At 45.0% G+C, this 27,687-nt stretch overlaps 2 protein-coding genes across 5 annotated transcripts; both read right to left on the bottom strand.

Moving 5' to 3' along the window:
• sytl4 (synaptotagmin-like 4) lies at positions 1–25,774 on the bottom strand. Of its 4 annotated transcripts, XM_056285417.1 has the most exons (19): positions 13,627–13,682; positions 13,410–13,474; positions 13,053–13,150; positions 11,583–11,775; positions 11,129–11,344; positions 10,399–10,508; positions 10,090–10,204; positions 9,799–9,969; positions 9,614–9,716; positions 9,437–9,491; positions 8,596–8,693; positions 3,854–3,946; positions 2,943–3,121; positions 2,271–2,373; positions 1,258–1,419; positions 1,058–1,163; positions 844–949; positions 540–748; positions 1–150 (listed from the first exon to the last, which is right to left on the bottom strand). In XM_056285417.1, exons 4-19 carry the CDS (start codon positions 11,699–11,701, stop codon positions 2–4), a joined length of 2,094 nt encoding a protein of 697 aa, XP_056141392.1. In that variant the 5' UTR covers positions 11,702–11,775; positions 13,053–13,150; positions 13,410–13,474; positions 13,627–13,682; the 3' UTR covers position 1. The 4 variants fall into 4 exon arrangements, with proteins under 4 accessions (XP_056141392.1, XP_056141468.1, XP_056141310.1 ...); XM_056285493.1 differs by lacking the exons at positions 13,410–13,474; positions 13,627–13,682 and adding an exon at positions 25,757–25,774; XM_056285335.1 differs by lacking the exons at positions 13,410–13,474; positions 13,627–13,682 and adding an exon at positions 13,833–13,892.
• Positions 25,213–27,687, bottom strand: trmt12 (tRNA methyltransferase 12 homolog). Its single transcript, XM_056277380.1, has 6 exons — positions 27,635–27,687; positions 27,319–27,487; positions 27,028–27,226; positions 26,792–26,942; positions 26,074–26,183; positions 25,213–25,914 (listed from the first exon to the last, which is right to left on the bottom strand). The coding sequence occupies exons 1-6, from the start codon at positions 27,685–27,687 to the stop codon at positions 25,745–25,747; spliced, it is 852 nt and encodes a 283-aa protein (XP_056133355.1). The 3' UTR covers positions 25,213–25,744.

The following is a 27,687-nucleotide window of genomic DNA, read 5'->3' on the forward strand; positions in this document are numbered from 1 at the left end:
CTCATTTGCCCTTTGTCTTCCCCATAGTGGAACGCAGTGGAAGAGTGCCCTCTGCCCAGGAATCAGGGTACTGCATCATCTTATGCCACAGACTAACCTCCTCTCCCACAGAGTCCTTTTCCACCTCCTCCTTTCCGATTTTCAGTGTGCCTGGAAAGGCAAATATTGGAAAAAATAAATATAAAGGACGAAAAATAACCATAACAGAATTCATTAATGAAGATGGTGGCTGTCCTTTCCAGAAGGGAAAATGAAAAGTGGAAGCCTCTTCTTTTCAGTAAGGGGGCTGAAATAGTAATGAATCCACGGTACAACTTAAAACACACACACACACACACACAGAAGACAAGTTTAAAATGAAAGAGAGCGGTCACTGCGTTACATCACCACTGTTAAGATAAACATCAGTTCACTTTCCCTGCAGTTAAGAGAACCTTTAAGGGAGTTTCACAGGACTACACACGGCATTGCCGTTCTGTTCGTGAGCAGAGAAAATCATTATGCCGCTCAGGTTTTAGTGAATTTTGTCAATCTTTTACCTGTGCCAGTACTGAGGCGAACACCTCCAAGGAATTCATTACTAGAGAGGGCCTCTCTGTCCCAAACAGTCAGCTCCAGACACATTTCCTTCAGCTGCTGAAGGCTCAGCTCCTTGTAAACGAATGTGTGGTCATAATGTGGGTTTAGACTCTTCTTCACAACTGGAGTCTTCTTCTTTGTGGACTTGGCCTTGGCTGGTAATAAGTACCTGCGAGTAAGCAAGTAGGCAAGTCAGAAAGGTGGCACATGCTTTTTTTATCCACAAGTAATGAGTGTGAGGAAGGTGAAAGGTGTGCCACAAACCCTTTCACAAACGAATCGGATATTCCCATTTTCATAGCCATCAAATTCTTTGCCTCCTTAATGAGGACATGCAACTCGCCCCCTTCCTCGGTCTTCACCTTCTTGCCTAGGAGGGAGAGAGCCACACTTTGGATTCAGAAAACTGAGGGTAATTATACAACGCATGTAGAGCCGATTGTACTTTCATACACCCCACTTTTTCTGGTGGCCCTACCTTGGATTTTGTCAGCTGTTGACATTTTGGGTGTGATGTACTTCAAGGAGATCACCAACTCGCCTTTGTCCTGAGCAAAGGCGGAAGCCTTCACAGGACAGGCTGCCTGAATATAAAGGAAGCCTGTTAGTGACAGAACGCACAAAAAAACAACACACCTAGATGAAAATGCAAGAAAACAGGTGATTTTTCTGACATACTCTCCCCATGAGTGCCACACATTCCTCCTGAGGGGAGTCAAGGTCCCGGCAGTCCAAAGGAACCTCCACTTCGCCCAGAAAGGCATTTCGGCTGATGCGTCCGTGATGCCAGACAGACAACAACAGGGAGCGGGTTAGTAGCTGGGACCGGTTGACGGCATACTGGATGAACAGAGGGAAATCTCATCACCGAACTTGACTAAACAGTGGCCCATAAATTTGATATACTTTATTAATCCCCATGGGGAAATTATGCTCTGCATTTAACCCATTCTAGCTGTGTAAGCTAGGAGCAGTGAGCAGCCACTGTGCAGCACCCGTGGACCAACTCCAGTTTGTCTTGCCATGCCTTGGTCATGGGCACAGACAGGAGTACTATCCCTAACATATGCATGTCTTTTTGATGGTGGGGGAAACCAGAGCACCCGGAGAAAACCCACTGCAGACACAGGGAGAACATGTAAACTCCACACAGAGGACGACCTGGGATGACCCGCAAGGTTGGACAACCCCATGGTTCGAACCCAGGACCTTCTTGCTGTGAGGTGACAGCGCTAACCACTGGGCCACCGTGCCACCCATAAATGGAAACGACTTATTCATATCCAGTGATTTGATTAAAGCAAACATCTTCAGATTCAAGAGCAATGAATAAGGACATTGCTTAAAACTTTAAAAGTCCAAATCAAGAACTAATGTGCCATGATGACTTACAAATTAATTTATCCAGGTAGTTTCCTATTGTTTAGCATTGCTTGGCAACTGTATTTATGTTGCCTCACTACAATCAAAAAGGGGTGAAAAGGACGCTAACAAAATCAATATGTGTCAATATTTGAACAGCTATTCTTATCTTCGCCGTCAATATCAATCTTAAAAGGTCTCCATAGGTGGGGTTATTTTCTGCATCGCATTTGGAGCAGAGTCAGTAAATCAGGAAGTGTTAAGTCAACCACCAAAAGCCATCAGATTTTTCCATTTAGTTAGTGAACGGCCACTAATGAGGTCACCACCTTTAAAGTCTCCTCGTAAACTGGGCTGACTGTGTTCCTCTTGATGCCCGTCTTCCGTTTGCTCTGGCGGGACTTGTCTGGGAGAAGGTAACATTTGACATACCTGAGAGACAGAAACACAGACGAACCAAATGGGAAGGTGGACCAGCTGGTGCAGCAAACAACCAAAACACTTATGAGAAAGTCACTCGGTTTCTAAACTGCATGGAAAAAACAAAAAACGGAAACTTATCTGATGTTTAATTTCCTGTGAAACTTGAGAAATTACCTCCAGGGAGGTCATATGCAAGACTTTTTAAACCAGCAACACACTATCTATGCTGATCAAAGTCATGTTAATATCAGTGAAGGATGTATATGGCGTAAACAAAGAATTTAATTTGCGAGTCCCATACGAAACTGCTGCACATATGCTTCAGGTGTGTGCGGCTGAAATGTGAATGCCAAAAGGAGAATAAATGGTGTTGGTGGGGGTGGGGTCAACTTCTCATGTGTTACAGCTACTTTCGAATAGGAAATGATAAGAGATTGTGGTTAAACATACAATTTCCCCACAAATGAACACACACGCACACGCATGCACGCACGCACACACACACACACTTTTTTTTAGCTTTCACACTGGTAAATTTCTTAGCTTAGCTCAGTAAAGTTAAAGTCCGTAATCCTTACGGGTTGGAGCGATGCCGAGAGGAGTCTCCATAGGCCAGCCCATGGCACTCTTTGATGAAGACGTTGAGGCTCCTGGTGTGTTCATCATAGCAGAGAGAAAAGACGATGTCCCCACTCACATCCACACAGTCATAATCCCCCGCCTCGCTGTAAACACTCATCAGACTGCCCAGCGTGCTCTGTAGAAACAACATAATGGACCCGATTGGGATGTCACCTGAAAATAACCCTTCAGTGTTTCTTTCACCCCTGTTGAGAGCACCGGAAGAGTGGGCTTTAGCCAATAAGCGAATTCAGAAATGCCAGACATTTTAGACGGCCGGGGTGCAGTATTTCAAAAGGGTAATTTAGTTTACTTTTCTGTGATTGAAAACATTGTTCTTTCCATCTTAACACTCCAACACCCATGTACACTTGTCACCAACACATACTACAAGCAGCAAATATTGACATAGGTTTTGAAGGGCAAACAGCTTCTGAACAGACCTGACCTAAAAAAAAAAAAGAAAAAAAAAGAGGCCCAAAGCACTGCGATAGAAGCCCTCACCGGAAGGACAGAAAGTGAGTAAAGGACCGAGGGGAAAAAAAGAAACAAAAAGAAGACGATCTTAATGGTGAATCAAAATTCATCTCAATATCTACAGTGACCGACAGCTCGAAATTTGGTTTAGCTTTACATTTTGCATTCCTTGGGGTTTTTCCCATTATGCAAGCACTGGTAACTACAGAAACATTTGTAGTTATTTTCAAACTACATGACATTCTGAGGCCACAAGCACATGTTAAAATGCATCCAGCATCACTTTAGTTTTCAGAAACCCAATGAGTCTCTTTTGAAGCCATGCCTGCGGGATACCAAATGATACAAAGCTGTGAGACTCATAATCGATGACAAGAATAGTCAAGCTTACCTTTGAGCTGTTCAGACTAGAGGAACTTGAAGCCACTGTCTTTTTATGGAGGTTAACCAAGCTATCAATATCCTCCTCTTCCTCTTCATCTTCCTGTATTAATCACAGAAAACACTTATAAACTTCCATCAGACCATGATATCATCACCCCATCACCACCACCAAACACAGTCGTCAACCTCTCCTAAAGCCATTTCATTGAGTTTTTTTTTTGGGGGGGGTGGGATTTCTCACCTTTTCTCCCCAATGGTACCTGCAGACTACCACATGCCTCCTCCGATACATGTGGACTCACCAGCTACTTCTTTTCACCTGACAGTGAAGAAGTTCACCAGGGGGACGTAGCACACGGGAGGATCACGCTATTCCCCCCAGTTCCCCCTCCCCCTCGAAAAGGTGCCCCCAACCGACCAGAGGAGGTGCTAGTGCAGCAACCAGGACACATACCCACATCCGGTTTCCCACCCGCAGACCAGTGGCGGATCCAGAAAGTGACTTATAGGTGGGTCTGGATTAAATCCAGGTGGGCCAGCTCACCACCGCTTAACCACACATGATTATAATTAAAGATCGACTTGGCTTAAGCTATCTAGTACTGTTCATTCTTCCTGCAGTCTGCAGGTTATGTTTAAAAAAAAAAAACTTAAAAAAATCACATTTTTAGACTTCATCTGTCCATTTAATTCATTAATTTTTGGTCATACATTGTGCATATTAGTATATAGTCATTGTTGTTAAAATTGGATTTATGTTTGTATTGTATATTTCAACAAGTAATTGATCATTGTATTTGTATTCCACTTTTGCATGGTTGTTGTATATTGTTATTGTCATTGTACATCGTTTGGATAAAAGTGTCTGCTAAATACTATAAACAATCATGATTATTTAGACTAACGTTACATGATGGTGTCCAAGAGCAAGAGAGGGACTTCACACAAGATGGCATTCATAAAATTCGGTTTATTAATTAGCATAGTAGTTGTTGCACTGGTGAAACATGCTTCCAAACCGAGCCAGACACATGAATGGCTAACTATAGCCACAGAACATAACAGGGCACGCAATAAGAAGATGTTGCATAAACTCATTGGTGCTCGAACAGGAATAACAAATTAAATGACCAATGCAGTCCCAATTCCCATGAAGCATAATGGGCAGTAGTGTTAACAGTCCCAAATCAGAACACATTCAAGGTTGCAATAATAATTAAGCCACAGTGGGCCAGACTAAAGAAACCACTTGCCTACCTTATCAGTAGCCTATACAAGGCAGCGTCGTCTAGGTTTTGAATTGAAGATGCTGATGATATCGTCATAATCGAGTGTGTCTGTTAGTTCTCGTTCAAAAGTCAAAAGTGCTAAGTTATTCAAGCATCCAGCAATCATTGATGATCTCAGGCGTGTCTTGATCCGGTTTGTTGCAGAGAAAAGTCTCTCAACACTGCAAGACGTTATAGGCAGTGTAATGACGGCCCTTAACAGTGAGTTCATATTGGGGAAAATATCTGCAGGGCAGGGCATCTAGCAATTCAATTAGTGAAGGGAAGTTCTCTTTACCACTTTTGCTCTTGATGTATTGGGTAAAAAAAACACATTCAGCGTCACTGACTGTAATCCCATATAAATCGCATGGAGCTTGCGACAGTTCTTTCATGCCAAAAGTGGCGGATCCAGGGGAGAAGGAAGCTGAAGCTTGCATTATTCCATAAGTGTCGTCTTTAAATCGACAGTTCAATTCAGCTATCTGTCTGTCTAGAACACAGTTCCACATTGCCCTTAAATCATCATTATTCTTGATGGTAGACGCTTTCCCCAGCATTGTGGTGACGACAGACTGATGGAACTTGGCAGATAGCTTGTGCTCACGAGAAGGAGTGATGTCCCAGGATGCTATCTCATACTTCTCCATTAACTCCTCTGTCAATCTGAGCACTTTATCAAAGTCTCCATCTGAATCATCTCAGAAAGTGGCATAAGTAGCTTTTAATATTTCAGTTAAGGAGATCCAGTCTGTTACACACGGTATTGAACTCTGCAACCCCTTTGTGGCAAAATAACTGCCTTGAAACAGCTTGCAAAATGCAGCAAGCATGAAAAGGAAATTTTTGGTTTGTATCTGTTGTAATAGCTGCTCAGCATCTAGTTTAGTCTGTCCACTTGATTCGGCGTATTCAGCTAGCGCCTCCAGTAACACATCCAGTAACTCTAAAATTTTATGCACTGACCCTGATTTAGAGCTCCATCTAGTCTCACACAATCGCTCCAGCTCCATACACTGACGGTTTGGATGCATCGCCTTTTGCAGCTCCAGGAACCGAGCATGCCTCTGGGCCCCAGTGAAGAAGTTGTGTAAATGATTAACAACATCAAAAAATTTGCTAACGTGCCCAGACACTTGTGCTTCAGTACAAAGCACTAAATTAAGCCTGTGCAGTGTACATAGATGGCTCTCAGAAACATCTCTTTCAGGAGAGCCTGCACCCCTCCCCTGTGCCCTGACATTATCGATGCACCATCAAAAGAGTCCGACGCAGAGAGAAGGGTCCAGTCCGAGTGGTTCAAGGACTTCAAGGATCCTCTGTGATATTCCTTGAGCAGACAATTCTGCAGTTTCAACAAAGCCTACCGCTCGTTCTTTGATTACATCCCTATGAATGAATCGGACACATACAGCAACTAGCTCGCGTTTTGACAGATCTTTAAACTCATCAGCAAGTATGGCAAAATATGTATGCTGTTCGTGCAGTTCAGCTTTTCTCTTTCGAAGTAGCAGTGAAATGGCAGCCTCAAGCAGTTCATCCTGAATGTGGTGGCTCATGAGAGTGGCATTTCATGGCAGTTCCATCAATCTAGTTTTAAATTTCTGGATCATACTTTGACATGAACTCGAATAGCTCCAAAAAATTCCCCTTATTGAGTGCGTCCTCTGTTTCCTGGTGCCCTCTAAGAGGAATTTGCATCTTGGCGCACAGCATAGCGATGTCTAATACAACCTTAACATGTTGCCCATTGCGCCCTATGAATGAAATGGAATCACCGTGCAGTTGATTTAAAATTGTCCTGCCTTGCATGCGACTTTGCCTGTATGCCAGCAATTTAGTGAGTGCAGAAGCATGCAGCTTGCTAGACTGGTATTTGTCGCAGGCCTGCCTGATACGTTTCCAATTTTTGTAGCCATCTCTGACAAAATAAGCTCACTGGTGTGCAGCTCAGGAAAATGTCTACACGCTTTACAAAAAATTGAGACTCTTGATTGACTACATCCAATCCACTTGAACTTGTCATACCAGTGGGCGTTGAAGGAGCGCATTTTTCCATCTATTATGGTTGTCAGGAATGTCACCAGCTTTGGTTGAGTGGCTGGTTCCTCCATGGTTGACAGGTCCGAAGGTGCGGTTAGAGCTTCAGAAACCATTAGCAGTGGTCCCCTCAGAAGTGGCATCTGCACGCTAGCATGACATGCACTGGATGTCATTAAGGCTGTGATCGTTTCGCCTCCATTCTCAGGGTCAACAAACATCTCATGACAACCCGTGATTGTCCTTGTCCCTGGTGCAGCTCTTTCTCTTCATCCTCCAAAGGAGTTTTTTTTTTTAAAACCGGGTTAGTGAAATCTGTTTAGCCATTGCTAGAGCAGCGCATAACGCAGGCTTTAAGCAACACTGGCGCCAGAATTCAGAACGCTAATATTACATCAACAAACACTAGGAAGTTTTGAATATTTCACTAATTAATGTTATTAATTATATGGTTCTAATCATGTTAAAGACAAAATAAGTAACATTCAAGGCTATTAGTCAAAGTTAAACTTTAAAAATTGCAAATTTTTTTTTTTTTTTGTGAATCTGTGAATGGATGGGCCAGCTGTCAAAATCTACGCCTGCCGCAGACACGGCCAATTGTGTCTGTAGGGATGCCTGACCAAGCTGGAGGCAACACGGGGATTCGAACAGGTGATCCCCATGTTGGTAGGCAATGGAGTAGACTGCTACGCTACCTGGACGCCATCGAGTTTTTTTTGTTGTTTTTTTTTCAATAAAACATGGTTTGATGTCCAGAAGTGGAGCCATTGATGTCCTGATGGATACACCAATGGAGAAATGAGAAGGAGAGAATAACTGCTCACCTGCACATCAAGGCCGTTTTGTGAATCTGTGAATGGATGGGCCAGCTGTCAAAATCTACGCCTGCCGCAGACACGGCCAATTGTGTCTGTAGGGATGCCTGACCAAGCTGGAGGCAACACGGGGATTCGAACAGGTGATCCCCATGTTGGTAGGCAATGGAGTAGACTGCTACGCTACCTGGACGCCATCGAGTTTTTTTTGTTGTTTTTTTTTCAATAAAACATGGTTTGATGTCCAGAAGTGGAGCCATTGATGTCCTGATGGATACACCAATGGAGAAATGAGAAGGAGAGAATAACTGCTCACCTGCACATCAAGGCCGTTTTGTGAATCTGTGAATGGATGGGCCAGCTGTCAAAATCTACGCCTGCCGCAGACACGGCCAATTGTGTCTGTAGGGATGCCTGACCAAGCTGGAGGCAACACGGGGATTCGAACAGGTGATCCCCATGTTGGTAGGCAATGGAGTAGACTGCTACGCTACCTGGACGCCATCGAGTTTTTTTTGTTGTTTTTTTTTCAATAAAACATGGTTTGATGTCCAGAAGTGGAGCCATTGATGTCCTGATGGATACACCAATGGAGAAATGAGAAGGAGAGAATAACTGCTCACCTGCACATCAAGGCCGGGAACAGACTGACTCCTGTTGCCCATATAGGCTGGTGGCGCAACAACTTCCTCTTTACGCAGGTCAAGGGAGGATTTGAACTCTGAGAGGAGAGACAAGGAGAATCTTAAGATATATTAGGCCTCAATAATGAGTAGGGCTGCCTGATACTTGCATATTTCAGAGTCAGAGAGTTAAAGTCTGTTTTACTGGCCAGGTATGTTTAAGAATCTGACTTTGTAATGCTACTCTCGGTAAATATACACACACACACACACACACACACACACACACACACACACACACACACACACACACTAGTGTAATTAACCACTAAGTAACAACTAAATACTAACTGTAAAAAAAAAAAAGTTACGATAAAAAATAGACACAGTAACATAAAAAAATATGGTACAAAATAAGGATATGGTATGAGTGCCGAGCCAAGTATGAGATATATTTGATGTGTATTATAATGGAAATGTACTATAAGTAGGCCATGATGAATCCAGATGCTGTGAGGCATGATGTAGTATTGCACAGAAGTAAAAGATATTGCCGAGATCCTGCAAAATAAAACTGGACAGCTCCTGTTGCCCAAGTTGCACAGGTAAAATAATGCACTGGAGGGTACAGAAGAACAGTTAGGGTGAAGGTGAATATGACTCAGTATTAAACAGTAGATGTGAACAGGACAGGAAACGGAGGTAAACAATAAATACTGCCCAGATTCTATACACAAGACTTGCACATAAAACTATTACATATTATTGCACTGTAAGTTGTTGCAAATCTTGGCGGCAAATAAGACAGTTTGTACTTGGATACCAAGTACAAGTTGTTTACCTGAGGACTTTTGGGCACGTTTGATGCTCTTTTTGAAAATCCCATCAACATTCAGCTGTGATAGAGACAAGAGGAGACAATGACAGACAGTTGCTACAGGCAGGACTTGCAATTGTGCGGGTCATGTTATCGTCGATTGAGCCGAAATAATCGCAGCCCTGTAAAAATTCCTCTTACAGTGTTTGCCTCCGGGTTGGAGCTGTGACTGCTGACACTGTCCGCCTTGAAACTGGAAGCACTAGATCCCGCTGGACTATTCCGCACCTTCATCTCTTTGTTCCTGGAGGACATTAACAGTTAACAAGGTGCCAAGCTGGCAGCCCGTGGTTTTACGTTTCAGCAAAAAAAGTGTGTGACTTAACCTCCCCGAGTCAGGGGTTCCACGGCCGGATTCGGTCTCAGTTTTACTGGATAGACTGGTCTTTTCTGTAGACTCGGAATCGCTGCAGTGTTGCTGCTCCTTGGATCTGACGGGTTCTGTCGTTTTGTGCGACTCTCTTGATCCAATAGACCCTGATGTCTCACTTGGTGGACTGTCAACGGAAACATTAAAAAAAAGGTGTTGAGAGTGTGAAAACTTAATCGTGACTCTTCTTTTAACAGAAAAGAAATAGTAAAAAATGAATGTTGAGAATGAAGAATTATAAACACACCCCTTAGTATTGGCCATTGAATCTTTCTGTCGGGGGCGAGGCACAGGGGCGAGCGAATCAGGGTTGGCCTCCGCAGTTTTCAGCAGCTTTTCTCCCACTGTCTCGCGCTTCTTCACTAAAACAACACAATGATTCAATCACATTCAATCCCTGACTTTTTTTTTTTTTGGGTGGATTTTAAATTTTGACATTTCCTTCCTTGCTTGCTTTTAACATTCCAGTTTCTCTGGCGTTCTATTCTGCCTAGACTGGGATCTGTTTACATTCCCAATCTGAACGGTGCATGCCACATCCTCTTCCGGTACTCACATGGAGGCCTCTTTTTCAGGGAGCATCTCACAAGGTCGTGTCCAGGGTTAGTGCAGAAACGATTGACTCTTTGATCATAAAACCAGTCCCCAGTGCTTTTTTTCAAATCCCTGGAAAACAAATTATTATTTTTGTAAATTCAGGAAAATCCACAGAAATATCAGTAGAAGAATGACAGATACTAAATAAGCGTCACACAAAATGCAGTATGTATTGTGAGCTCGTTGTTCCCTTGCTAGTTATATAATTGACTAATTCGTTAGATTAAAAACAACAAAGCAAAAACAAAACAAGCAGTTTATCCATGTTATATACATATGACAAAGGTCTGAACCTCTGGATATATAGAGCTACTGATATCACAGTAACCAGAGTTAGTAATTGTCAAAGAAGGGAAGTTCAATACTAACTTGCTTTAAAAAAGCAAGGTTTTCAAAAATGCATTAAATACTAGTAGGACAGTATTCAGTGGCTGTGCCATGTTATGGGAGTGACAGTGTGCTGTGCATAAGGTGGAGCAGTCATATCCAACCCATGTGCCATGGAGGGCCAAGTGTATGCAGGTTTTCTTTCCAACCCAACACTACACCAGTTTATTTCACTGGTAAGTCCTCCTCTGTCTGGTTGAAGGTGTTCCAGTTGGTAAAATCAGCTGGTGTAATGTTGGGTCCAACCAGCACACATGTGGCTCCCTCACGGCACATGGTTGAATACCAGTGGAGTATCTTACGCCTCTTTGGCACACACGCTGCACAGCCAGGATCCATTTGGGCGCACTGTTCGGCAGCTACGGCACACGTCGTGTTTACATGCCCTGCACTGGCTGGATCCGATCGTCAGCCGACTCAGGGGCTCCTGGCACCGGCCACAGCTGTGCTGGCTGTATCTTTTATTTCCCCGTTTGGCCCCCTTCCTCCTGATGTCCAGCAGCTCCGCCTTCAGCTTCCTAAAACAAGAACGGCTCCTCCTTGCAAATGACTGTTGTTCTTTAACAAACTACATACCGTCAATTACTTAAATCGGCTCAATTATAGCTCAAAAATGAAAGCAATGCATGTACCAGTATAATTAAATAAACATCACTTTGTCCTCTGCTTACTGATCACTGGATAAGTGAGGAGAAACGTCACATCAGGTGAGGCAGCCGTTTGCAGTGTTTAATGTAAAAAGCCTGTTGTTCTCACCGAATGCGCTGCTCCTCAGCCTGCCTGAGCTCCTCGTCCCTTCGCAGCACCTCCAGAATGAGCGCCCGCTCCGAGTCAGAGAGGAAGGTGAGGTTGATTGGATCTGCCGCCTCAGGCATCGTTGCTACTTCACAGGCTCTCCGCACAAGTTAATTAACCCGTCTCCTTTATGCTCCCTCCAGATCACTGCAGACTGGGAAATGGGTGAGAGAGGGAAGATAGTTGATTTTCTTGCACCCTGTCACCCAGTCTTTTCATTTTTGCCCAGTATAAGAATATAATTGATTAAGCAATGAACGCCGACTTCACATTTAAAAGAAACAACTCATTTCATACATAAAGCAAATTAAAAATAACACTGTAAGCTGCTATGCTATTGGAAACACTGTTGTGAGTGTGTATTAATCATGATCTGACATATAGCAAGCTAAACAGCCGTCTATGAAAAAAAAGAAAAGAAAGAGGAAACCTAGTTAATGAATGCACCAAAATGACTGGGGTATAAATAGTCAGAGCCAGTTGTGCTGTGCTGCAAAAAAACCACTGGTGGACTATAGAGTAAACCTTACCGCTTCCTCTATGCATCTATAAATTAGGTCTTCCACTGTCTGCATACAATGGTCATCTCATTCTGTTCTGATGGAGATTATTTAGGATATAAGCAGGCAGGCAAAGGCAGCACAATCTCACTACGCAAAGCTGCCCAAGACAGTATTTTACACTGAAGAAAGATGTAACCTCATGTGACTGGCCAATAGATTTTAGATTACAGGTTTTTTTTTTTTTTTGTATTTTTCCAAATCTAGTACAAATTAGCTAAAGTAAAGGGCTTGCATATTTCAAAGTCAGAATATTTTATGGGCACTAGTCAAACACCCAATAAAATGCTGACCACTAGAATAGAGGTTGCCATAAACAAGTTGAGAGGCGTAACCTTTAAAAAAAAACCTACGACTTTCATTGGGTCCCAAGATTGATAGAGGGGGATTATATAATGAGGACACAAGAATAGGCTGGCCAATATTATCCCCCCCCTACCCTATAAATGAAAAGTGATAGGAACCATAACGTCTGAGTCTTTAAATCCCACAGGGAGCCTCAGTCAGGTTGGAAGGTTTTGGAGAGCCGGAAAGGGAAAGGCAAAAACAACAAACTAAGCATGTCGCACAGGGTTCCCACCCCTTAGGGCCACAGAGTCAGGTGGAGTTCACTGGTTAAACCATTTGTTTAATCTTGACACCAGTCTCTTCATCTGCCTTGTTACCATCAACAACATTATGCTCCATACGAGAAGGGAGCAGCCTCAAAGCCGCAATTTAACCGAGTGTTTGAGAAGCAGTGGGACGGGTGTGTGTGCTCGGCTGCCAGTGGGAGGGAGGAGTTGAGACGCCACAGAAACCGAGAGGGTAACATCTTCCTCGTTGTCTGAACGCCTGAGGCCAGGGGAGTCATGCTTGAATTGAAGAATACCTGCAAGGCAACTTGACGAGAAGGCGAGAAGACACCACAGGGAAATGGTGCACACTTCTGTGGAGATGACGGGGAAAACCACACCAGCCGGAGCAGTCCTTTGAAAACATAAAAGATAGGATTTGTCAGTGCAACGTGACACAGTACTTTACCCCAAAGTTAGTAGACTTACATTGATGTATGAAAATTAAGCTTATGAACTAATTGCCAATTGGTTCATAAGCTTCACTTACATCTTCCTCACTTAGCTGTCATATTATTAAAAGTGACTGCACGTTTACTTTTGCACAAATTACTCAAAGGTTAAATTTCAGGAGATAGTAAATATCAAATTTAAAATAAAGTACATAAATATACCAGTAGCGTTGTACACAAACTCCTGATCCCGGAGGATCCACCGAGACGCAAACATCCAGGTATCACTCAAATATAAGAAAGGAGATCCAAGCTTGACTTTTCATCAAGACACCGCATTTAACAGACTACGCTATTCCGAAATGAACTGGAAACATTAAGATAACATTTCAACCCAAAACACGGTCAAAACAATATATTTCGCGAAAACTACACACACCTGCTGCTGGAAACGGACTCAACTGCCACAGCATGCGCCAATATAAGCGACGGAACAGAATATCCAACAACATATACATACATACATACATACATACATACATACATACATACATACATACATACAAACCCCCGTTTAGAAACACATAAACCCCGTCGGATTACATCAGTAATACTGTTGTGCGCTCGTAGATAAATGAGCTTTACCTCAACAAGGGGGAACGCCAAGCAGGGCGCAGCTGTACACGTCTCCCTTCCTCCGCCGTGTGGGGAGTGTTGACTTTAGGGGAGTGCTAGCTAAAACTTTACCGGAAGATAAATGAGGAAAGTTTGCAGGCAACTCAGACTGGGGATCTTTTCCTGCTACAGGTGTAATTTTCCCGATCTGTTTAATCACGGTGTCCATGTGTAAATCCGAAACTTTATCGAAGAATCGATGCCAATAGATAATGCTCGTTGTTGACTTTGCAATTTATGCAAAAAACACGCAGAGAGGATCCAACTCGGTGTGCGTGCGTGCGTGTGTGTGTTTGGGTACTTGTGAATATATATATATCCCGAATTCGCTACAATATATACAGTGATTCAAGTAAATTCTTTATGAGACAGTATTTACTTGAATCACTGGATTATTTTGCTCCTTTTGAGCACTTTCCCTACCATTGAGTGTTTCTTTTAACAAAGTTTATATATAGTATATTGTGGTGACCCACATCTATATAACTAGAGACATTCACCTAAGAGAGAATGCACTTCCGCTTCCGGTCCAGAGAGTTCAGTGTCGTTGTCGAATATATGACATGTAAAGTTGGAGCTAGTAAACTACCTCGACTACGTCTACTCTCACGTCTCCTGTCTCGTTGTTTTCTAACTCCACATTGGTGACCCCGACGTTTCGGCTGGGACTTTGTGATGGCTGCTGTATCCACCCCGCTCCTAGGTGCGGATTTCCTCTGTGCTTTCAACCTGCTGGTGGATGTTAAAAACTGTCGCGTGATTGATGCCGTCTCTTTTGCGTCATACCCCTGCACGCTTGGGGGCGCTGGAGCGCTGTGCCTCGCTAACACACTCTCCACCGGGGATCCATACCAACGCCTGCTCGCAAATTTCCCCGAGCTGACCACACCCACCTTCTCCTCGGCGGTGGCCAAGCACGGCGTGGAACATCATATCACCACAGTGGGGCCCCCAGTTTACGCCCGGGCCCGACGCCTCGACTCGGCCAAGCTCGCAATAGCCAGGGAGGAGTTTTCGACTATGGAGCGCCTCGGCATTGTCCGCCGTTCTGACAGCCCGTGGGCTTCCCCTCTTCACATGGTTACTAAGGCCAACGGGGGTTGGCGCCCGTGCGGGGACTACCGTCGCCTAAACAATGCCACGACCCCCGACCGGTACCCCATACCGCACATACAAGATTTCTCTACCCACCTGGCGGGCGCTGCCATCTATTCCAAAATCGACTTAGTGCGGGGGTATCACCAAGTGCCGGTCCACCCACTGGATGTCCCAAAAACGGCTGTCATCACACCCTTTGGGCTCTTTGAGTTTTTACGTATGCCTTTCGGCCTTAAGGGGGCGGCGCAGACGTTTCAGCGCCTTATGGATTCTGTGCTCCGTGACATGCCATTTTTGTTTGTGTACTTAGACGACATCCTCGTGGCCAGCGCGTCGGCGGAGGAACACATGACGCACCTCAGACAGCTGTTTGACAGGCTCAGCGAACACGGCCTCATCATCAACCCAGCTAAGTGTCAGTTCGGGGAGTCGTCCATCACCTTCCTCGGGCACCACATCACTCCACAGGGGGCCGTTCCCCTCCCTGCCAGGGTTGAGGCTGTCACCATGTTCCCCCGCCCCCGCACTGTACAGTCGCTGCAGGAATTCCTGGGCATGGTGAACTTTTATAACCGTTTCCTGCCCCGTGCCGCCCACATCATGCGTCCCCTGTATGAGGCCCTGCGGGGTAAGAAGTCTAAGGACGAGCTGGACTGGTCTTCGGGGATGGACGAGGCTTTTGTGGCCGCCAAGACCGCGCTGGCCAACGCTGCGCTGCTAGCTCACCCGTCGCCTGCCGCCCCCATAGCCCTTACAACGGATGCCTCCGACTACGCCGTGGGGGCCGTGTGTGAGCAGTGGGTGGGGGGGGGGGCTGGCAGCCGTTGGCGTTCTTCAGTAAACAACTCCGTGAGAGCGAGCGCAAATACAGCACCTTTGATAGGGAACTACTGGGTCTCTTCCTCGCAACCAGACACTTTAGGTTCCTATTGGAGGGCCGACAGTTCACCGCTTTCGTGGACCACAAACCGCTGACGTTCTGTATGGCCAAAACCTCAGAACCGTGGTCTGGGCGTCAGCAGCGTCATCTCGCGGCGGTTTCCGAGTTTACCACGGACATACAACACGTGTCGGGCAAGGATAACTCCGTCGCCGACTGCCTTTCACGGGCGGTTGTTAACGCCGTTCACTTGGGACTCGACTACGCCGCTATGGCAGCGGACCAAGCCAAGGACGCGACCGTTCAAGACTACCGGTCGACCCCTACGGCGCTACGGCTGGAGGACGTGACGTTCGACGCGGCCAACACCACCCTCCTCTGTGACATCTCCACCGGTCAACCGCGCCCCCTGGTGCCTACTTCCTGGCGGCGCCGAGTTTTCGACACCGTCCACAGCCTTTCCCACCCGGGAGTGAAGGCCTCGACCAAATTGGTGAGCGTCAAGTTTGTTTGGCCTGGGCTCCGTAAGGATGTTAGAGCCTGGGCCGGCTCTTGTGTGGCGTGCCAACGCGCCAAGGTGCACCGCCATACCAAGGCCCCTTTGGCGCCGTTTGTGGTTCCAGAGAGGCGGTTTGACCACGTCAATGTTGACCTGGTGGGTCCCCTGCCCCCCTCCCGTGGTTATACGTTCCTCCTCACTATTGTGGACAGGGCCACCAGGTGGCCAGAGGCTATTCCCTTGTCCTCCACGACGGCAGCAGAGGTAGCACGGGCGTTCATCGGCTGCTGGGTGGCCCGTTTCGGCACACCGGGTGACATCACGAGCGACCGGGGCTCCCAGTTTACCTCGGAGCTCTGGACGGCGGTCGCTGAGCACCTGGGGATGAAGATCCACCGCACTACGGCGTACAACCCGCAGAGCAACGGACTTTGTGAGCGGTTCCATCGGGACATGAAAGCCGCTCTGCGGGCAAGCCTCACTGGCTGCGACTGGATGGACCAGCTCCCATGGGTCATGCTCGGCCTGCGTTTGGCCCCGAAGGAAGACCTCCAGACCTCCTCCGCTGAGCTGGTGTATGGCCAGCCCCTGCGAGTTCCGGGGGAGTTTCTTCCGGATGCTACGACTCCCTGGTCGGCCGCCTCTCACCTCAGTGCGTCCCGGAGCGCTGCCGGTGCCTTCGCTCCCGTTCCGATGTCTCAACACTGCCTCCCCCGGTCCTACGTCCCCAAGGATCTGCCATCGGCGAGGTACGTCTTCATTAGGCACGACAGCCATCGGTCCCCGCTGCAGCCCCCATACGACGGGCCCTTCCGCGTCCTGGAGGCGGGGGATAAGAACTTTGTGGTGGACATGGGGGGCAGGCCGGAGCGGGTCGCTATAGACCGTCTCAAGCCTGCTCACTTGGACATTGGGGAGCCAATGCAATTGGCCCTACCCCCGCGGCGGGGACGCCCTCCTAGGTCGGCCCCGGCACCTGCCTCTGTTCCTGCTTCGGCCCCGCCTATGGCCCGGGTTTCGGCCCCATCTGTTTCCCCTCCTGTGAAGCGCAGCCGTTATGGCCGCAGGGTCCACCCCCCGACTCGTCACTTGTTTTCCCCGTGACTTTGCACTATGTCATTGACTGTTCTGTTGTAGAGTCTATTTTTATGTTCATGAGTTGCGCTTTTGCTGTTTTGCATTGTTTTGTGTAGGTGAATTCTGGGGGGGCCTGTGTGGTGACCCACATCTATATAACTAGAGACATTCACCTAAGAGAGAATGCACTTCCGTTTCCGGTCCAGAGAGTTCAGTGTCGTTGTCGAATATATGACATGTAAAGTTGGAGCTAGTAAACTACCTCGACTACGTCTACTCTCACGTCTCCTGTCTCGTTGTTTTCTAACTCCACAATATATATTTTTTTATTATTATTATTATTTTTTTTAAAGTTCGCGTCCCGGCTGTGACGGTCCGGCTGGGCTGCCCCCCTTGAATTCGCTAAATTGGTGTCAGGAGTGGGATGGTGAGGTCATCGGAAGCGCGTGCACCCAGAGGCGTGAGGGAGCTGATATGCTTCCTGGAGAGGGGGGGGGGTAGTGTAACGTACATGGATAAATAGACACGTTAGCCCTTGGCTAACGGGTCGGACCCTTTAGTCGACTGGTTAACGTTGTCGCCTGCGGTGCGGAATACACGAGTTCGCGTCCCGGCTGTGACGGTCCGGCCGGGCTGCTCCCCAGGAACTGCCGCAGCCAGGACGCGAACCCGTATCTCCCGCACCGCGGGAGACATCGCTGACATTCTACTAAAGGGTCCGACCCCTTAGCCAATGGCTAACGTGGCTACTTATCCATGCACGTTACACTACCCAGCTCCTTCGGGAAAGCACGTCCGTGTGTATCCCACTTCTGACACCAATGTAGCAAATTCGGGGGGGGGGGCAAAAACAGGAACTACCGCAAGCGGGACGCGAACCCGTATCTCCTGCACCGCGGGTGACATCGCTAACCGCTCGACCCTTCAGCCAAGGGCTAATGTGTCTACTTATCCATGCACGTTACAATACTGTTGGGTGAATAAGCGGGAGAGGGGGGAGACATGTCCAGAGGCAGCGGGAAAGCAGGAAGGGTAGGAGTGTGGAGGTGAGAGTCGGAACTTTTAATGTTGGCACTATGACTGGTAAAGGGAGAGAACTGGCTGATATGACGGAGAGAAGGAAGGTAGAGGAAGGTAGGTATACTGTGTGCGCAAGAGACCAGACGGAAGGGGAGTAAGGCCAGGAGCATCGGAGGTGGATTCAAACTCTTCTACCATGGTGCGAATAGGAGGAGAAATGGGGTAGGGGTAATTCTGAAGGAAGAATATGTCAAGAGTGTGCTGGAGGTGAAGAGAGTGTCGGACAAAGTGATGAGTATGAAACTGGAAATTGAAGGTGTATTGATGAATGTTATCAGCGCATATGCCCCGCAAGTTGGGTGTGAGATGGAAGAGAAAGAAGAACTCTGGAGTGAGTTGGATGAAGTGCTGGAGAGTGTACCTAAGGAGGAGAGAGTGGTGATTGGAGCAGACTTCAGTGGGCATGTTGGTGGAAGGAACAGAGGTGATGAGGAGGTGATGGGTAGGTATGGTGTCAAGGAGAGGAATGTGGAAGGACAGATGCTGGTGGATTTTGCATAAAGGACGGAAATGGCTGTGGTGAATACATATTTCAAGAAGAGGGAGGAACACAGGGTGACGTATATGAGTAGAGGAAAGTATACACAGGTGGACTATATCTTACTATGTTCTCACCAAAACAACCAACACGATCTGATCTTTACAATATAATCGATGATGAAATATAGGATAATTTATATGATACATGTGATAACGAATGTCGAATAAATGAATCTTATTAATGAAAATGATCAAATGTCATAATTTTCAATCCATTCATCAAACTTCTTTGCCAATGTGTGTATTAATCACTCAGTATTCAAACACCTCAGGGTAAACCATGTTGCATGTGTTGTTATTTGGTGCTAGGATAGAAAGCTGTACTGCACAACCAGTTCTGGAGGCAGTTACAGACAACTGGCCTTGTGAGAAACATGGGGCAGAAAGATTTACTCCAATCGTTTTAAAAGTCTGTCCTTGGGCTTTGTTGGTGGTCATTGCAAAACATGGCTTGCAGGGAAACTGAAGTCTGCGAAACCGGAAGCGCAGCTCGGCACTGCCACCACCGCAAATCACCACAAAATAAACTAAATTTTGCAAATACATCAAAATGTTTACTTGGTTTTTGAAATATTTTTCGAACTGTGCAATCCTTGGAAAGTGCTGATTATAAAGATGCCTTTCTTTTTGTTCTACAATGAGTATTTCTGGAGTTTTAAGCGAACATACAAAAATACACTCTTGCTTTATATATATATATATATATATATATATAGATGTAGAAGGCACAATCTGAAAGGGATTGGAGACTGCAAGGTGGTGACAGGGGAGAATGTAGCTAGGCAGCATCGGATGGTGGTATGTAGGATGAATTTGGAGACCAAGAAGAACAAGAGAGTGAAGGCAGAGTCAAGGATCAAATGGTAGAAGTTGAAGAAGGGAGACTTGTGTGGAGTTTGGGGAGGAGTTAAGACAGGCACTGGGTGGTAGCGAAGAGTTGCCGGATGGCTGGGCAACCCCTGCAGAAATAGTGAAGGAGACAGCTAGGAAGGTACTTGGTGTGTCATCAGGACAGAGGAAGGAAGACAAGGAGACATGGTGGTGGAATGAGAAAGTACAGCAAAGTATACAGAGGAAGAGGTTGGCAAAGAAGAAGTGGGATAGTCAGAGAGATGAAGAAAGCAGACAGGAGTACAAGGAGATGCAGCTTTAAGCAAAGAGAGAGGTGGCAAAGGCAAAGGAAAAGACATATGATGAGTTGTATGAGAGATTAGACACTAAGGAAGGAGAAAAGGACTTGTACCGATTGGCTAGACAGAGGGACCAAGCTGGGAAGGATGTGCAGCAAGTAAGGGCGATCAAGGATAGAGATGGAAATGTACTGACAAGTGAGGAGAGTGTGTTGAGAAGGTTGGAAGGAGTACTTTGAGGGGTTGATGAATGAAGAAAATGAGAGAGAAGGTTGGATAATGTGTGGATAGTGAATCAGGAAGTGCGGTGGATTAGCAAGGAGGAATTGAGGGCAGCTATGAAGAGGATGAAGAGTAGAAAGGCAGTTGGTCCTGATGACATATAACAGTGGAGGCATGGAGATGTTGAGGAGAGATGGCAGTGGAGTTTTTTTTTAACTAGATTGTCTAACACGATCTTGGAAAGTGAGAGGATGCCGGAGGAGTGGAGAAGAAGCATACTGGTACCTATTTTCAAGAATAAGGGTGATGTATAGAACTGTAGCAACTACAGAGGTATAAAGTTGATCAGCCACAGCATGAAGATATGGGAAAGAGTAGTCAAAGCTATGTTAAGAGGAGAGGTGATGATTAGTGAGTAGCAGCGTGGAACATGCCATGAAAGAGCACTACAAATGTGATGTTTGCTTTGAGAATGTTGATTGAGAAGTATAGAGAAGGCCAGAAGGAGTTACATTGTGTCTTTGTGGATTTAGAGAAAGCATATGACAGGATGCTGAGAGAGGATATGAGGAAGTTGGGAGTTGCAGAGAAGTATGTAGGAGTGGTGCAAGATATCTATGAGGGAAATGTGACAGTGGTGAGGTGTGCGGTTGGAATGACAGATAGGTTCAAGGTGGAGGTGGGATTACATAAAGGATTGGCTCTGAGCCCTTTCTTGTTTGCAATGGTGATGGACAGGTTGACAGACAAGATCAGGTAGGAGTCTCTGTGGACTATGATGTTTGTGGATGACATTGTGATCTATAGTGAGAGTAGGGTACAGGTTGAGGAGAACCTGGAGAGGTGGATGTATGCACTGGAGAGAAGAGGAATGCGAGTCAGTAGGAGCGAGACGGAATACATATGTGTGTATGAGAGGGAGGACAGTGGAATGGTGAGGATGCAAAGAGTAGAGGTGATGAATGCATATGAGTTTAAATACTTGGGATCAACTGTGCAAAGTAACAGGGAGTGCAGAAGAGAGGTGAAGAAGAGAGTGCAGGCAGGGTGGAGTTGGTGGAGAAGAGTGTCAGGAGTGAATTGTGACAGAAGGGTACAAGCATGAGTTAAAGGGAAGGTTTACAAGATGGTTGTGAAACCAGCTATGTTATATGGTTTGGAGACAGTGGCACTGATGAAAAGACAGGAGGCGGAGCTGGAGGTGACAGAGTTGAAGATGCTAAGATTTTCTTTGGGAGTGATGAAGAAGGACAGGATTAGGAATGATTACATTAGAGGGACAGCTCAGGTTGGATGGTTTGGGACATGTGTGGAGGAGAGATTGTGGGTATATTGGGAGAAGGATGCTGAATATGGATCTGCCAGGGACGAGGAAAAGAGGAAGGCCTAAGAGGAGGTTTATGGATGTGGTGAGAGGACATGCAGGTGGCTGGTGTGACAGAGGAAGATGCAGAGGAGAGGAAGAAATGGAAACGGATGATCTACTGCAGCGACCCCTAATGGGAGCAGCCAAAAGTAGTAGTAGGTTTTATTTTGTAGTCAGTGAAATAGCATTTGCCCATTGTTTCTATAAATGGAAAGAGGCTGTGTGTTGTACAGTGAAACTCCCAAATTCATTGTTCAGTCTTTGTGGAGACGACCTACTGCTAGGACTACCACATAAAGAGACAGCATACAGTAGACAGCAACGGTAAAACGTTCAAACATGATCTTTTATAGATATAGTCACTGTCTAAACTATATGTTAAGACAGAATTGTGGCAAAAACCCCATTTTGTTATAACAGCAAATATCATGCAATAAGTTTGGGACCTTCAGGATAAATTCCTACAGCTTTCTTCCCAGGTCTGAGAATGGAGTACTACTCATATATCTAAAAAGGCACAAACTAATTGTCATTTGAAATAATTTTCAGTCCAACAAAATGTTTAGAAACATAGGATTCATACTGAATCAACATAACTCCTATTACTATATAGCAAATTTGCAGAAAAATAAGTCCACAAGTCTCAAACCTTTGGAGAACTTGCTCTATTATGTGTAAGCCATCCATATCAGATGAGTAATGAAGTACTTCACAAGTATTTCGACATATCACGTGAAAACTGTTATCAGTAATTTCTATTTGAGTGTCAACCTCAATTGTTCAGTGATGTGAATAACCGCAAACTAATCAAAACAGATGAGCAAATTCAAATATATGAGGTAAGGGCTACCGTGAGTTTGCACACATCTTCCACGTTTGAATGCCTTCAGTAGATATCAGTTTGCCCTGCTCACTGAGCATTTTACCGAGGACTGAGAGTGTGAGCACACATCCGGCCCGCCTCCTTTGTATTTAATGCACAACTATTGTGTGTGAGGAGTTTTGTGTATGCAGGAGGGTTGTTTACTTTGTTGCAATCTCCTTCATTCAGCAACCCTTATTGACTAGTCATACATCATGTAAGCCAACATACTATATAATAATAATAATGATAATAATAATAACACATTTTATTGGTGGGTGCCGTTCAGAGCACTCAAGGGAACCTTACAGAACACAGTAAAAAAACAAGCAGCACTGTATCAGACAGCATAAAATCAAAACAAAACAGGGTAGACAATAAAAAGTTAATATAACAGGTAAGTATAAACTCATCATCTGCACAAAACCCAATGAAGCGTGTATCAGATTGAATATGCCAGTTTGAAAAGGTACGTTTTCAGATGGGATTTGAAGGTTGAAAGAGAGTGAATGTTGTTAAGTTCTTGTGGGAGAGAATTCCATAGGCGGGGGGCAGAATGACTGAAGGCTCTAGTCCCCATGGTAGTCAAGCGGGCCGATAGTGTAGTGAGTTGGAGAGCAGAAGAGGATCTGAGAGTGCAGCAGGGCGTGTGGATATGAAGGACTTTGGAAAGACACGAAGGAGCTATGTTATTAAGGGCCTTAAAGGTGAGGAGCAGGATCTTGACGTCAATACGGTATTTAACAGGGAGCCAATGGAGTTGCTGAAGAACAGGAGTGATATGATCTATGGAAGGAGTTCTGGTAATGATACGGGCAGATGAATTCTGGACCAACTGAAGTTTATGAAGACACTTGAGGGGAAGACCAAAGAGGATAGAACTGCAGTAGTCAATACGGGATGTAATCAGGGTGTGAGTGGGTATGGCTGTGCTTTTAGGTGTAAGTGACGGGCGAAGACAATTAATATTGCGTAGGTGGGAGTATGCAGACCAAGTAACATTGTTGATGTGAGCGTCAAAAGATAATGTGCTGTCCAGGATGACACCCAGACTCTTAACCTGAGGCGATGGAGGAACTATAGAATTGTCAATAGTAAGAGAAAAACTATCAGGTTTGGCCAAAGTACATTTGTAGCCTCATATAGGTTTTAGTATTAACTATGATCCTACAGCTTTACAGAGTGATCCAGTATCTATTTGCCTAACGCTACAGAAAATTCAGGTTACTTTTGTGACCTCCATTTGTGTTCAGCATACAGCACTGTACGCTAACCTTTCAGATAATACTGTAATATGCAAATGCATGTTGTTGGTAGATATGAGGCCTGATGTAATGGTTCATTTTGGGTTTTGGTGTACAATCAAGTACATGGAAGGGAGTGATTTGGAATTAAGAGTATGGCAACTATAACGCTTAAATATCCAAAAGACACCAATGCACGACTGCATCCTGCATTACTGAATTGCCCTTCTGGGATAAATAAAGTTGTCTGAATCTGAATCCCCTCCCATAGAAAAAGGATTCAATAGTGGTAAAGGGAACTTAAAGCAGTCTTTGGAATGGAATAATTGCTGAACTATCCTTCAATCAACCTTAAAAATGGTAAACTTACAAATTTGACTGAATGGTGTGTTAACATTGGGTATAGTAGTTGTTTACACTGCAAATGTTGAATTTACAGGCATGAATCTCAATTGAGACAACAGGTAGGTGGTATGGCTACATTATGGCTCCAGAAATCCTGTGTTTGTCACAGCATATGAATATTGTATTAGTATTTAGCTACCATGTTTTGTCCTCAGTTATACACTTAAGAATGAGACAACTCAAAGGAAATAGTGGTAACACCCTGCAACCCCTTGCATCCATTCACTCTCCGTGTTACACTAATCTCAGTTCAGGCTGGTCTGCACTCCAGATCCAGGACAACATGGTGAATATGAGGTGCATATGACTTAACATGCTCTATGTGTTGAATTTTTGTTATCCAGAGTCTTCCAGTGATGTCCTTTAACAAAGAGGCAATGCAGTTGGCTGTGTCATGTGCCCAGGTCTGCCAGACCTCTCTCTCAGTCTTCTTTAAAGAAGCTCTCTGGACTGCATGTGAGTTCTGTATTGGCGAGGAAATGTTCTGGTGAATGTGTAAAATCCCCCCCGTTGTTCGCTTCAGCAGACGACAGGCAACAGCCCAGCCCTCCTCAGAGCTGGGGATGAGGCCCAGGTTCACCCGGTCAGCAAGATCACACAACGGGAGCTGTGAAAAGTCAAACAACCTATTTTATCTAAGGTTTCTCTTCCATCCATCCATTATCCAAGCTTCTTATCCCAACTGGGGTTGCGGGATGCTGGAACCTATCCCAGTAGTCATTGGGCGGCAGGCAGGGAGACACCCTGGACTGGCCGCCAGTCCATCACAGGGCCGACACATTCACACCTAGGGACAATTTAATATGGCCGATTCACCTGAACTAAATGTCTTTGGACTGTAGGAGGAAACGAGAGCACTCGGAGCATACCCATGCGCTTGATTAGGAAAAAAACAAAAAACAAAACTAGAAGTGCTTTTTAATGTTTACAAATTGATTCAATGACAATTAAAAACATAAATTTAAGAACCCCTCATACACTGAATGTATAAAATGAGAAATACCCACTCTTTCACTGAATTAGACTGATTAAGAAACTCCAGTTGAAAGGTATGAATCTTAGTTGATTTCCCCTGATAATTTCACTTATGTGATGAAGGACAGATGTATGTAGATAAAAGGGGGTGCAGACATTTGAGCCTTGAGATAATGGAGACATGGAATATTAGAAAGGTAGTTGTCAAGTTTCATATACTTGGTATAATTTTCATAAAAGCCTAATTCATACTTATGTGATGCTATGCTTGTTTAAGATGACCAATGAGGGATTTCCAGTCGACTGAGACATTCGGCTGGACTGAAAGGCTGCTGAACGGGGATGTCGGGAATTAAGACGTGCTCAGCATAATACCAAATAATAGAAATTTCAAAAGGGCACGAAATGAATTAAGACGTGGTTGCAAAAATATTGAAAATGCATGTCAATGATGTTACTGTATAATGCACATTATATGCACATTCACATAACGTAAAAAGATATCTACATCCTTACTTGTCGATTGTCCCCAGGGTGAATAGTACAACGATTAGACACCCGGTTTCCCTCAAGGTTTTTCTGAAGTGCTATCAGTGCATGAGGATTCCACTCACAAGCGTGGACATGGCTGGCCCCAGCATGAACCAAATAGGGGAGAGTAAAGTATCCAATACCTGAGGTAAAACAATCATGATACATTAATCTTAACAAAAAACAACACATTCCAATAACAAATGTTTGAGTTTTACTACTGAACTGATTTTCCAGGTGAAATGCAACTGTAGCTTTGTGTTCAAAATATTATGGCCTGGGTGCATGGACAGTTTCAATACCTGCATATAAATCCACTACAGTTTCCCCTCTGCAGTCAAATGTAGCAATGCGGAGCTTCTCTGTGATGTTTCCAGCTGAGAACATGGATTTGGTGACATCAAACTCATACCTGAAACATGGTACACTTTCAACACATGCAACTTGATATGCATGTTGGATTGCTTAGAGTGATTATTAGCTGTGTAATCATTTTACGTTTTCTCCTTTAGCACATGCTTTTATGCTACTTTCAAGAGTCAGCATTGGCAGATATATTTGTGCGTCAATCCACAGGCATCTTAAGCATTATTATAGCCATTTGTGTGTCATTTCTAGTGCAATTACTGTAAGTGTACACCAGATAGGACACTGATAGTGATGCAAGAAATAGGAGATTCCAAAGTAAAGGGACAATGTCAGAAATCTGTAACAGTCATGCTTAGAGACTATCTATGGATTATGGTAGGCCTCAAAAAATAGTTTGTAGGTCTTTTTCGAATGAAATAACCAAGTCTACAGTCTTGATGGAAAACAGGAGTTCATTCCTTCATTTCGTGGAAAAGTAGGAGAAAAACCTGGACTGAGAGCTCAGCCCTCTTGAAGTTGGTATAGTGGGTAACCTTCCAGAGGTGGAACAAAGAGGGCGAGCAGGAGTGTACGTGTTTATATGGGTTTTCAGGTTGTCTTGCAGCTAGTCAAGGATTCCGTAGTGTTACGTATATGGTACTGATTGTTTACCTGATTCCATTGTCTGTATGCATCACCCAGGTGTGCTCCCCTAACAACATGGTCACTTCAGGAGTTCTGAACCCATCCCTGGAGATTCGACTCATCCGTGCAAGGCGTTTCACACCCAGGCCTTTGGCCACCGCTAGCCACAGCTCTTGACCTGCAACATTCAAAAATGGGCCCCTACTCAGTTACTTTGCTACGTCATCTCAGAAGAAAAACATAATTGGTCTGGGGAGTATTACCAATTTTTTCCCATAGAGGCAAAGAGAAACAGTTCTCTCCCAGTAGGACAAAGTCACCATGACGCTGACAGCTATGAGGGATGTCCCCTCTCAGGTCCTCGGTCAAACTTTCACTGTGAGATTCCAGCAAGTCCTGTAGGATTTTCTCTAGTTTATTAACACATCTCCTTCCTCTCTCGCTTTTTGACTGTTGAGGAGCCTTTCAAAAAACACGACAAAACAGATTTGTTTGACTATATTGTGCAAATCACTCTTGACAATGTTAGTATTCACATATGCTATTCATATTACCTGGTTCCAGATGATTTCACATTTACAATCTGAAGCCACTCTGGTTTTGAGGGTCTGTATGTCAAGCTGTGATACGCGGGATGGTGTGATGGGAAGGGTCACGGTCCCATCGTTGTCCTTCTGCAAACTGAATCTAAGGTCCAGCAGACCTTGGGACTGTAGATACTTCCTTTGGAGAGAAACGCATTTAAGGAAAGTTTAAAATGAATAAAACAAAAGTCATAGAGAATATTAGATCAACAGTTTGTCAATCAACCTTATTGTCAACCTCCATTTACAGTGATTCAACGCTAGCGTACAAGTGACTCAGTATTACCTAAACTCCTGCGCATGACGTTGCGACACACGAAGGCATGGGATAGCATTCAT

The sequence above is a fragment of the Lampris incognitus genome, chromosome 1 (assembly GCF_029633865.1).
Source record: "Lampris incognitus isolate fLamInc1 chromosome 1, fLamInc1.hap2, whole genome shotgun sequence".
NCBI lineage: Eukaryota > Metazoa > Chordata > Actinopteri > Lampriformes > Lampridae > Lampris > Lampris incognitus.